This window comes from Syngnathus typhle, linkage group LG4, assembly GCF_033458585.1.
Source record: "Syngnathus typhle isolate RoL2023-S1 ecotype Sweden linkage group LG4, RoL_Styp_1.0, whole genome shotgun sequence".
Classification (NCBI taxonomy): domain Eukaryota; kingdom Metazoa; phylum Chordata; class Actinopteri; order Syngnathiformes; family Syngnathidae; genus Syngnathus; species Syngnathus typhle.
This window is the reverse complement of record NC_083741.1, coordinates 6586605-6598508: the sequence shown is the minus strand read 5'-3', so window position 1 is coordinate 6598508 and position 11904 is coordinate 6586605. Positions and strand designations below refer to the sequence as shown.

At 40.0% G+C, this 11904-nt stretch overlaps 1 protein-coding gene across 2 annotated transcripts; it reads right to left on the bottom strand.

The window, feature by feature from the left end:
• Positions 1-399: 399 nt before the first annotated feature.
• On the bottom strand, positions 400-11615 carry arfgap2 (ADP-ribosylation factor GTPase activating protein 2). Of its 2 annotated transcripts, XM_061277375.1 has the most exons (16): positions 11463-11615; positions 10468-10586; positions 10181-10253; positions 9909-10040; positions 9492-9572; positions 7421-7523; positions 7101-7157; positions 4495-4544; positions 4145-4281; positions 3896-4033; positions 3144-3272; positions 2906-3058; positions 2703-2829; positions 2535-2622; positions 2310-2434; positions 400-2236 (listed from the first exon to the last, which is right to left on the bottom strand). In XM_061277375.1, the coding sequence occupies exons 1-16, from the start codon at positions 11580-11582 to the stop codon at positions 2216-2218; spliced, it is 1653 nt and encodes a 550-aa protein (XP_061133359.1). In that variant the 5' UTR covers positions 11583-11615; the 3' UTR covers positions 400-2215. The 2 variants fall into 2 exon arrangements, with proteins under 2 accessions (XP_061133359.1, XP_061133360.1); XM_061277376.1 differs by lacking the exons at positions 9909-10040; positions 10181-10253; positions 10468-10586 and having other exon boundaries at positions 11463-11570.
• Positions 11616-11904: the final 289 nt, after the last annotated feature.

Genomic DNA, 11904 nt, shown 5'->3' with positions numbered 1-11904 from the left:
GTACACCCATTCGAAACATTTCTCGGGATCAGTTACTAAGACGTTTTGTGAATAAAGTTTTATGATCCAAGATTCTTTGCAGCTCAACAAATAACAAAAAAAAAAAAGAGGATATCAGACTTTTAATGATCAGACAGAAATGTACAAGTCCAAGCTCATAGATTCTGGAGATCGGCGGCATTCAGTGCTTTGTGAAAATGAAAAAAAACTGCCTATTTCCTAATTCTTTAGTTCATACATTTTGAAGCAATCTAATGACCTCATTGTACCAGTCTGTTCACTAGTTCGAAAAGTACACCCATTCGAAACATTTCTCGGGATCAGTTACTAAGACGTTTTGTGAATAAAGTTTTATGATCCAAGATTCTTTGCAGCTCAACAAATAACAAAAAAAAAAAAGAGGATATAAGACTTTTAATGATCAGACAGAAATGTACAAGTCCAAGCTCATAGATTCTGGAGATCGGCGGCATTCAGTGCTTTGTGAAAATGACAAACACTTTGCCTGAACACTGAACATTGTTGAATTCAATGTGATACTAAAATTATATTGTTGAACCTTTTATTTAATATCACAATGACAAAATAAGACAAAACATAGATGGATTTGATAATATTAATCAGAAATCAAAGAAAATATAGAATTACCTCTGACAAATTTTGAAAATCTAAGACTCAAAAATGTTCAACTGTAGATACAACTCTTGCTTCAGATACACTACAACCACACATGGTTTTCTTTATTGAAATATTAACTCAAATGTTGAGAGAGCAAATTAGTGACTCACTCCAACAACAGTCTCTCAACAGGTAGGGAGTGAGAAGGAAGATTTTCTTTCTTCATGCAATGCTTTCAGCTTCACTTCTCTCTCTCGTTTCCTCTAGGGATGGGTACCGCACATTGTACTTTTTTGGGGGGGGAGGGTATGGATTATTTTGAGTCAGTACTATCGATATGAAATATGAAACATGAAATATACGATATCATATGAAATCCAACGGTAGCAATTTAGTTATAATTGTAGGGGAGCAGAAGAGTTGGCAATTTCTCCATGGCACAACTGAACGCAGAAGTGTACCAACACCAGCGTGATGACGTCACCCACTCACACAGGATTTCCACGGACTAATATATTAATGGACTAATATATTAATGGACTAACGTGACGTTTACTTGCCATCGAGAGAAGTTTAGCCACTAGTGGCCATCTTACACCGCCAATCGCTATTTTAGGTTATTTTCTGTCTGTATGGTTAATTGGTTGTATCTATGGAAGAAGTGCTAAATGTAAATTTCACCAGTAAAAATGTAATTGTACAATTTTTCTTAAGGTATATCGTTCTACTCAAGTTTGTTGGCAGGCTGTCAGAATCATCAACACTGAAATGAAGGTAAAGCCCATCAGGACAAAATTTGCAGAGAAATGTAATCATACAGTCAGTCACAATTCATGATTCTGAGGTATCCAATGGCCGATGCAAACATTTGAGATTCTTTTTTTTTTTCCCCATAAGAATATCCTAGCATAAAACTGACATTGTCAGTAACAGTGGGGCTGGGAATGTAAGATGGCTGTCCTCTGGGGCCTATTGATAGTCCATTCATATACAAGTCTGGGAGGATTTCACACACGCTAAAAATACATTTCCGGGTTTGGAAGCGGGCGGGACCGCTACTCCTCTTTGATCTCCCATCCTTTTCCAACTGTCATTTTTTTGGCTCTATTTCAGTTAAACAACTGCACAAGAAACAAAGATAACACTAATACAATTATTTGTTTCAGTCCTTGTTTAAATTGCTTCCTTGTATTGTTTATTGTAAAGAACTTTGCTTCACACTATATTTTGTGATATCAATTTGTGCATTTTATGATCTCACTTGTTTTTATTATTTACACGAAATGTTATCTCTTTACTTTTACTTCATCTTCTTTGGCTCATCCGTTTTAAATTCATATTTTATGTGTCAAATTTTATATTGATTTTTTAAAAATTATTTGTTTGTACTATTCTTTTTACTAACACAAACAAAAGCAGCAAAAATGGGTTGAGTGCTGATGTCATTCACCAGGTACCAAGAACCTGTACAAAACCGGTTCAAATATGAACGGTACCCATCCCTAGTTTCATCGCTGGCCAAATGCACCTGTCAAACGAGGCCAGTTGTCTGGCTTGTAGTTCTTGCTGCCCCCAGCTGCCAGTCTCTTCAGGCTGCTTAGTAGGAACCATAGCGATCCTGATCTCACACAAAAATTGCACAGACATGAGTGAACATTCATTCAAGTGGGGAGTTCCTGAAGAAGTCTCACCTGAATGGTATTCATGACCCCGTTGGCAAGGACGGCCATCTTGCCTGCTACAGTCTTCACTCCTTGCTTGAACTGGGTGATGTCTGGACCGGCAGGAAGGACGCTGTCAAAGCCCGATGAGCGCCCTGAGGCAGGATTGTGACAACGTGAATGAAACGGAATGTCCGTGGCTGTGCCTTCACTGAGAAGCAACAACAGAAAGTTTGAAGCGGTGACACCTGGTACCTTTATGGTCACTGTCATCTCCAAACAGGTCTGCTGAACTGATGGCCGTGCTTCCAGACATGCCCTCCAGTCGGCTCTTTGCTTCATACTGACATGAGGGGACGAGAGTTAACACTTCACAACTCGAGAGGTCACTCGAGCAGTCTGTAATTGTTAAGCAAAGTTCACCTCAGCACTACTTTCACGACCAAAGAACATGTCTGAAGAGATTGCCTTTGCATTTGCAAACTTCTGCCTGGCCTCACTCGACTCCGACACTGGGGTGGACACCTCGGCTTTTCTTCGACTGGGAAGTCTTGAATGGATACGAGAGCATAATTAACTTGTTCATACTAGGATGAGAAGCACAATACACAAGAAATGCTAAATACCTCTCTCCAATTGGCTGAATACTTGAGATGGTGACTTCCTCTTTAGGTTCTTCTTTTTCCAGCGCCCACGAGGTACTAAAAGAAGCGGTCCCTCCGTCGGTATCCCAGCGTGATCCAAAACTGTCACCCACCAAGAACGGGTTATCCTTATATCTGGAATGGTGAAGAAAACAAAGCCTCTTGTTTAAGTTTTACGTTCTAAAAATCAAAAGGAGAAAAGCAAAGAAGTCACATGTACTTAGGGGGTCCAGAGGTGAAACCGGGTTCATCAAACATATCAAGTTTGGAACGAGTCGAAGTCTTTGCTCCCACTGGGGTTTCCTGCTCAATCACCTGCATCTCAGACATCACTGAATGTGACACAGCACTGGGAGAAAGGAAAGGAAAGGGGGGAAAAAAACAAAAAAAACATTACACTAGCTCTAATCCCACTAGTTTACACACGCGTGTGCGCAAACATGCTTACACTAATTTGTTTGATTCTCAATCAGAGATTGGACACCAAAGTCAGACGTACAAATCAAATTCAACTACAAATTATGCTGTCAATACCACAAACATGCGCACAGTGTGAAATCTAAAAAAACCCAATTTAAGACCCGATCAAAACAAACTGTACATTTTAAGTAGTATATAAAGTGTATAACCTAAACTTTGTACATTGTAGCTTCTACAAGTATTTATCAGTAATAGTCCAAATGGAGGGAAATGTGAATATTTACTTGAATCAATTGACCATGTCCGCTCTTAATTTTTCTTCCAGTGCTCCTAAAAATTTGTATTAGGAGTTATACAGTGCTTCTTGTACAATTGTTTGTCCAGAGCCCTGTAAAATAACCCGTCAAACAGCATTGCTTATCTCGTCCATCTGTCTGTCGTCAAAAAGTGACAGATGGACGAGATATCATATTTTCATTGGTTAAATATTGCGTCAAGCTCTGGAAGGTCACAAAGGCAAGTATGAAACAAAGAATGTGTCCGTGATGTCACCTCCTGTTCCCGAAGCCCATGCCCATCCCCAGTCTCTCGGCTTGCTCCCGCTTCTTGCCCTCCAGGTTGTTCAGCTTCTTTTCCTCAAGCTTTCTGTCGATCTCCAGCTCTTTGTAGGCCAAACGCATGGAAGCCACACTGAAAATGCCAAAATAAGGGTCAGATTGAAAGGAAAGGATAGGGTACAAATGCTTGAGTTTCAGTTCAAGAGCTCAATCCTTCTCATACGAGGTTCATGAAGAGACTCACATGGACTCCTCTGCTTGTTTTTTTGCCTCGGCTGCCTGCTCCTCCCGTATCTTCTCGGCCACTTGAGCTTGTTTCTCCACCTCTGAAAAACTCTTGCTGCTCACCTTCTGGGCACCGAGGCCCTTCTTTGCCCCCAGCTGCATTGTGAGAATGAAGTGAACACCGTTTGCGTGTTAGTTAAATGCATCCATGACCATCCAAATGAGTTATTTAACAGAAACCGTGGGATAGAGAAAACTTAATTTCGGTTTCTTTGTGTGTCTTGACATGTGAAGAAATTGACAATAAAGCTGACTTTGACTTTGAAACGATAGCAACGCTCATACTGTCGAAATATCTAAATTGCTTACCCCTTTTTTGGCAGTCATTGGCTTCTTCCCAATTATGGTTGGCTTTACCCCTGTAAAGTTAAGTACAACCTCTAATTAACTAATGCATATTATCTGAAGCATGAAAGAAATGGTGTTAGGAACACTCGACCACAAACCACAGCGTTGTTAACATATTGCCAACATCCCCAATAAGTCATTTGCTAGAGCACAGGTGTCAAAGTCAAGGCCCGGGGTCCAGCCCGGCCTGGCACATAATTTTATGTGGCCCGCGAAGACAAATTGTGCATCAAATTCGTGTAATTACTAGAATTGCAAATTGTCTTCACTTTTAATATCTTTTTTTTTTCTTTAAATATTTGACCAGTTTTTACTCGTCTGATTTGAAAACGAGTTATTTGTCAGCTTGTTTTGTAGCTTTTACTGTATAAAATATGAGGTCCTCATACATTTATTTGGGTTGACAGTCATAATGGCCCTCCGAAAGTTTTAAGAGAACTGACAAAGACGGAAGAGAATCTACCGTTTTTTTCCGTGTATAATGCGCCCCCATGTATAATACGCACCCTAAAAATGGCATGTTGATGCTGGAAAAAAGCCTGTACCCATGTAAAATACGCACCCAATTTTTATGATTTAAAAAAAAAAAAAAAAAAAAAATTCCCAATGATCGTCACACACGCAGGGAGGCAACGGGTCCCATTTTTATTGTCTTTGGTATGGTCTTAACTAGGCTGGATGTAATTTTTTTTGTTGGCGTTGATTTCTCCGACTGCCCGTAAAGGCACCACCGCACTCAGTGCGGACATCTGGAAAAAGGCGTGCGGACGTGAAAAAGGCGGCTCTGAATGGGAGAGATGTTGAAGAGGAATAAAAACACCCTTGTAAACCAAAACTTGCCCCTCGTCGTGACTCGGAGCCGCAACAAATGTTTTGGATTTGTGTAGGGTACATTCTGACAGCAAACGAGCAGGTGATCGAGCAAGCGTCTGATACGAGAGCATTGCGGTCGTATGGAGCGTGTTTGAAGTGAACAGCAGAGACGAAAGGAACAAGGCAAAGTGTTGTGAAATAAAATATTACCTATAATACGCATTTTGTTATTTGCTGATTGAAACTGTGAATTGAAACTAATAGGAAGAAAACAACTCTCGCTCTTTATATAGCTGACGTGTCTTGCGCATCCGTTCTGCGCATCGGATCCATAGTGCGCATGCGCAGTCATACTGCCTCCGTATGACGTCCGGTCCGCGATGGAGATTAAAAAACAAAATATTTGACAATAACACACCATCAAGGATTGCACCATCGCATCAAACGATGTGTCGTCAATTATGAATTTTAAGTGTGTTGGGCAGGATGGCTGAATGCGATGCGCTATTGACAACAAACAAGAAGAAAGGTGATTTCAAATTTGATTTCGAGGGAGATTTGTCATGTCTCGTCCCCAGTTTTGCTATGTGTCTAGGTTGCCATAGTTTCTGTTCGCGTTGCCCCTCCCTTCCTGTGTCAATGTAGCGTGTTTTGTATTTAAGTCCTGTCTGCCCCTCGCTCACCGTCGGATCATTGCATGTGTTACTGTCATGATGTCTGTTTGGTTTCTGTTCCTGTCTTTGGTAATGTCACCCTGTCTTTTTGTTCCACGTCTTTGTCGGTCAGTCCTGTTGTTGGTTTTGTTGTACCATGATTTTCTTAAAAAAAAAAATTAAAGAAAAAAAATATATATATTGTACCCATGTATAATGCGCACCCCAGATTTTAGGACAATAAATTAGTTAAATTTCGCGCATTATACACGGAAGAAAACGGTATTCATTTTTTGCATGCCAAACTGAGTTATTGTAAGTCTGTGGTTCCATTTGTGCTATTGCGTATTAAACGCTGGCAGCAAAGTACTCGTCATACCAAGAAGCTTGCGCGTTGAAATGATTGACACGGGTACACAGCTTCTTTCTTCCTGGCTGACAATGTTGCTTGTCAAAGTAACTGATGCGTTTTATGTGAACATTTGCCGCATATTTACAAACAACAAAGTGAGTTACTATCTGGTGAGATGACAAGTGACGCACCCAAGAGAACAGACAAAAACAAGAGCCACAATGAATCACCTCTGGATTTCCATTGCTCTCGTGAGTATAGCATGGAATCTAGTGAATGGGATAGGACAAACCCACAATCAGCTTGGAAAATGCCATGAGAATGAGCTACAGGCAATTTTTACGCAAGTAAAATGCGTAGCATAACATGACACCTCCATTTAAAGGCTTTAGCTGTATAATTATTAGGTGACGAGTTCTTACTTGACTGATTGAAATGTAAAAACAGCAGTAAAGCCATCAATGCTGTGTTATTACATGGACTGACTGAGAACTGAATTTAGGTTGTTTGTGTGGCTTTAGAAGCTCTGGGAAAAAAAGGGTGTGGCTGTGTCTGAACAGAAAAATCAAACACACGTGATGGTTAAGGAACCTAAGAGAATGTTGTAGCCAGAAACTAGAAACCTTACGCATACCGTCTGCATATGCTACAACACACCGACCGCATCAGGTGTCATTTGACACGCAGACTCCCAATATTTTAGTCCATACGGAGGCCACATTGTATTCGTTACACGTTAATGTGCTCACCCAGAGTAACTTTCGGTGATGTGCTCAAACCATCGATGCTCGGTCCTTCCTCTGGCGCTGGATAAAGAAAGGTTTTAAAAATAAACAGCCATCAAATCACTGGAAGTTTCACAGTATTATCAATGACTTGCTGCAGATTATTGAAAATAGGAGTTATTCTAACGATTTTTGAATGGGGAAAAAAAAAAAAGCATTGAATTTATTTTTGATATTCTTTTTTTTTTTTTACATGTACCAATATAATGTTGACTGCTGCGTTGAACTGGCTACGTTACATATAAAACCTGCCAAATGATTCTGCCAGTGCGAGTTCTACTCACGGTTGTCATCTTGGCTTTTGGCCATGGTCTCCCTCAGCTGCACAACAGTGGCTCCATTCTGCTCGGATTCTGATGCTGGCTTCATGCTCCAGTCATTACGAGACTGAAAAGGTTCAAACAATTAAAAATAAAACAAAAACATTTTTAAAACACAGTGTAAATATGTCTAACTTTGCCATCTGTGACATCATGTTTGACAATCATGACAACTAAGTTTTACTGGGATTGTGCATTAGATCAGTGGTGTCTAAACTACGTCCCATTTGCCCATCACTGAGAGATGTGACTGATGGAGACTTTCCACTATTAAAGTGAGATGTGAATTCACTTGGACAGAATGTTGATGGATAAACCCTAGTTTTATGGCTAAGACCAACTGTTAGTCATTAGCGTACTGGCGCTACTTCACTGTAATGTAGCTGCGCAAAAGGGGACGTCTGGAGCTCTTTCCATTGGTGTGAGTTATACACAGGATTTTATCGTACTTGATTTCACTGAGGTCTTTTCCCACTTCCTCTTGGGACTGGCCATTTATTCATGGCATTTCTGTCACGCTGCGCAGTGCAATAATCGAAATTAATTACTGAGATCGGATAGTAGGGTCCAGGCAAATTCATACAGTAAATTGACTATACGGTCTTGACCGCGCACTTAAAGAACACTTAAAGCTATTGCTATAGGCTACAAAGTTAAAACCACACTAATTATTGGTAATATTATTATAACGTATACATTATAGCAGTATCATTAGTAATAAATTCTAGAATTTCCATTCCAGTGAGGTACGTGGGTCAGGAATAAAATGAGCAACAATCAACAACCTCTGGTGCTTCTTTGAGAACAAAATGAAAACTGTTCTGTGCACCATGTCACGAAAAAAAGAATGACTGTAAATGACATGTATTCCATGTCACAAAGCTTTTAAATTACATAAACTTGTTGCAAAATGATGCAACATCAGAGGTTCTAGGGAGGGAACAAGTTCTCTTTGAGGCTTTGGAAAGAAGGACAATAAGAGCCCATAAGCACCGAATATCAAGACAAAGTCCAGGACATATCAAGGTTTCGAAAAGAATGAACTTGGTCTTTGGGCAATAGGCAAGGTCTGGGTTGATTAGAAAGTTCATTCTGACAACAATGCAAAACTCCTGTGGTCAGTATCATGTCTGTGTTCCCTGACTCGAAACCTTCAGGTAGGAAAATTACCAATTGATCAACAGAGCTAAGCCATCCATAAGGCGTGAATTACATCTTATAGTGCTTTGATTTTGGAGGTATAAACGCTCTTCTTTAAAGCAATGTTGGCACTTTTTCGTGATTTTTAATTTTCTTTTAGGGGGGATGAATTTCAAACCATAGTGAATTTTCATGCACATTTAATGACTTCAAAAACGGTGCGCTGCCATATTTAATCGAACCAGTGATAGGATATATTGGATGATAGGCATTAGAATGCTTATAAATGCTTCTAGCGTTAATCCTGAAAATATTAAGCCACATAATTGCTATGTTAAATGAATCAATAAATACAGCGCATGCAGTGGAACTGTGATTGTAGCCTTCCCATGCCTACCTTCAGATTCATTTGGTGCTTTAGTCTTTTGATACGTGCATCCATGATTGTCAACAAACACCAGTATAAATTTGACAGCACTGATATCGCTGTTTAAAAAAATTAGCTGACCAGCAAGACAAAATAGTCATAACGTCACTTACTGGCCAAATATGGATGCTGCCATTCGATGGAAAATTATGTTGTAAAGGGCAATAAAATAAAGAAATGTATTTTCATCTTTTATGCACTTCTTCCATCCATTATCTGAACTGCTTATCTAAACTAATTATTACCAATCAAGCCATTCATGTTAATTTGGACAGTGTCCCTTCAATTTGAAACATTACTATGAGGATGTGCGGCAGCCATAATCGAAAAATCCACATTTCAAATGAGTGATTTCTAACCTCAGTTGAGTGATTGTGAAAAGTGAATGGTACTTTCACCAATTATTGTTGCACAAATCTGCCAGACCTGGTGTGGAAATTTTGTGAGACTTCAATTTTCTTAACCCACCTCTGTGTGTTCTGCAAAGAAGTCTTGTTCTTTTTTCTCAGGAGCTGCTGCAGTGATTCCCCCAGACGAGTCAATCCATAGCTGCAATTCAAATAGCAAGGATGGGGACAAACACATGGTCATTGGATAGCACATTGATAGCATACATTGACAGCGTATTGGCAGTTATTCATTTGGATAGAGTTATTATCATACACCCTGTGGACTCTGAACAAGGCCAAAGATGTGGCTTACATGCTGATAATGACTTGACTCTGTTATCTCTCCAACTTCTTATACTAGACAGACTGATGTACTCTAAGTCAGATTCGTAATGCCTGTCAGCATACATAATAGAACAAACTAGTATGTAGTGGCAATTTCTAAATAGTCTAAAAGGCCATCCTTCCCAACTGGTTCGGCTTGACTTCTACTCACTTCTGTTCCATACTTAGAGAGTGCAGCGTTTGCTTGCTGTCGAATCTTCTCCCTGTACATTTGTGCTGCTCGGCTGTTATACTTGGCATTGGTGTCATTTGTGGTGCAGCCATGCTGGCGGAAAAATGCAGTCTTCAAACGGAAAGAGAGATTGAGTTGTCTTCAGCATGTCAAGACCAGTCAACGTTGCACTTGGAAAAGTATTCATTTTTTAAATTTCACTTTTCGTACACCAAACTTGCATAGTATTTGTCAAGCCAGTGTGAACTTACTGCATTGGCATTGCCTCCAACCTGCATACACCTAAGCTGAAACCAGTTCCAATTGGAATCTAATTCGGTGGATCTGCCATAAGCAAAAGGAGTAGAGGTTTCTCAGTGAGAGGAACGAATCCAAACTATTTACAGTAAACGACAGCAACAACATTCCAACAGGCTTAAAATTCAATATTCTTCCATTAAAAACATTCTTATGAGTGATATTTGCCCATGACTGTTCCCTCTGTAGGAAGTCAAACTGCACTTGTCATGAACTTGCACAGTTGACAATGATGAACCACCTGATGAAGCTGAGGTGCACTCCGAGGGAACGGTGAATTCCAGAGCAGTCAATGCACAAGAAGACGCCATATGAAATGCTCGCCCAACTAGGGTTTTTTGCAGAGCAATCAAAACACACCTGTAGAAGAACAGTCCATAAGCATTTTAATTTAAACATATGCAGCTCTCCAGTAGGTACAAATATTTCTTACATTTTCTTCATTTCTCACATCAACTTGTGGTTGGTTGACCGTTGACAATTAGCCATAGCATTGTATACACACTGGATAATGTTGTTCATCGTGATCATACAGTCTATGAGACCCCATAGAAAACTGCAATCGTGTTATGTCCTAAACATTGATTGAGATGGTCAATATAAACGTTTTTATTACTATGGGACGAAGTGGTGCATAAGTGTAGTGTATCACTATCATTACTTGTCATTTTGAATCAGAAGGTAACGAGGCAGGACCGAGAACAGTAGTATCCATCTTAACGTAATCAAAAGACTCAATCGTCCATCTTAACATTATTGAAAGACTCAATCTAATTTACACTTTAGAGTGAATTACTACAGTAAGTGGAAAGAATATACTTCAAGTCAGTACAGCATACTTACAATCAATACTACGGTGGGACGTGATATGAAGTCAACCACGCTACAGTACACCTGTGAAATGACTCTCATACTGCACCACTTCACTGTCAACTGTGCTTGCGATTTATAATACTGCGATGTATTACTGCGAGTGTGGATCGGTTTTTAATACATGGAAACATTTTCGATGTTGCGTGTACGCCATATGCGATTCGCTTCCAACGGCCAACATAAAACGTATACGTGGCCCTTATGTTTGCTGCTTCACCGGCAGACTAGCAGCTGTTAGCCACAGCTAGCTTCGACCGAGCAGCTGGGCCTCTCTTCATAAGACACGGAACGAATAAATGACTATCAATCAAAGACGTATCGACCAGGAGGTACACGTCCACTAAATGTGGCGCACTGAATTACCTTGTTGGTAGGAATAGACCTCAGTCGTTTGAAAATCGTAAGAATTTCAGTCTTGTTTGGTTCGGTAGCCATCTTGCCACTCGACAGTTTCCACACGATGACGTAACTACGGGAAATCATGTGCCTCAAACGGGACGAAGCGATAGTTACCGTAAAACTACCTCAAGAGCAATGACGTGTAGCCCTTGGAAAGGCTATTTTCGGCCAATTTTCCAATGGGCCACCGACGATGGAGCACTACCATGGCTTTGGGTCGGCATTAAACCCTTTGGATATGAGCAAACTTGGATATCAGTAATAGCTGTCAAGTCATTATTTGGTTTACAATTATTAGATGTGTTATGTGTTTCACAATTAGCATAGAGCCCTTATTAAAATTGCACACTAATTTAGCTAAATCTGTGAGGAAATTAAGGCTGTAAACAATTCAGTGATATAGTCA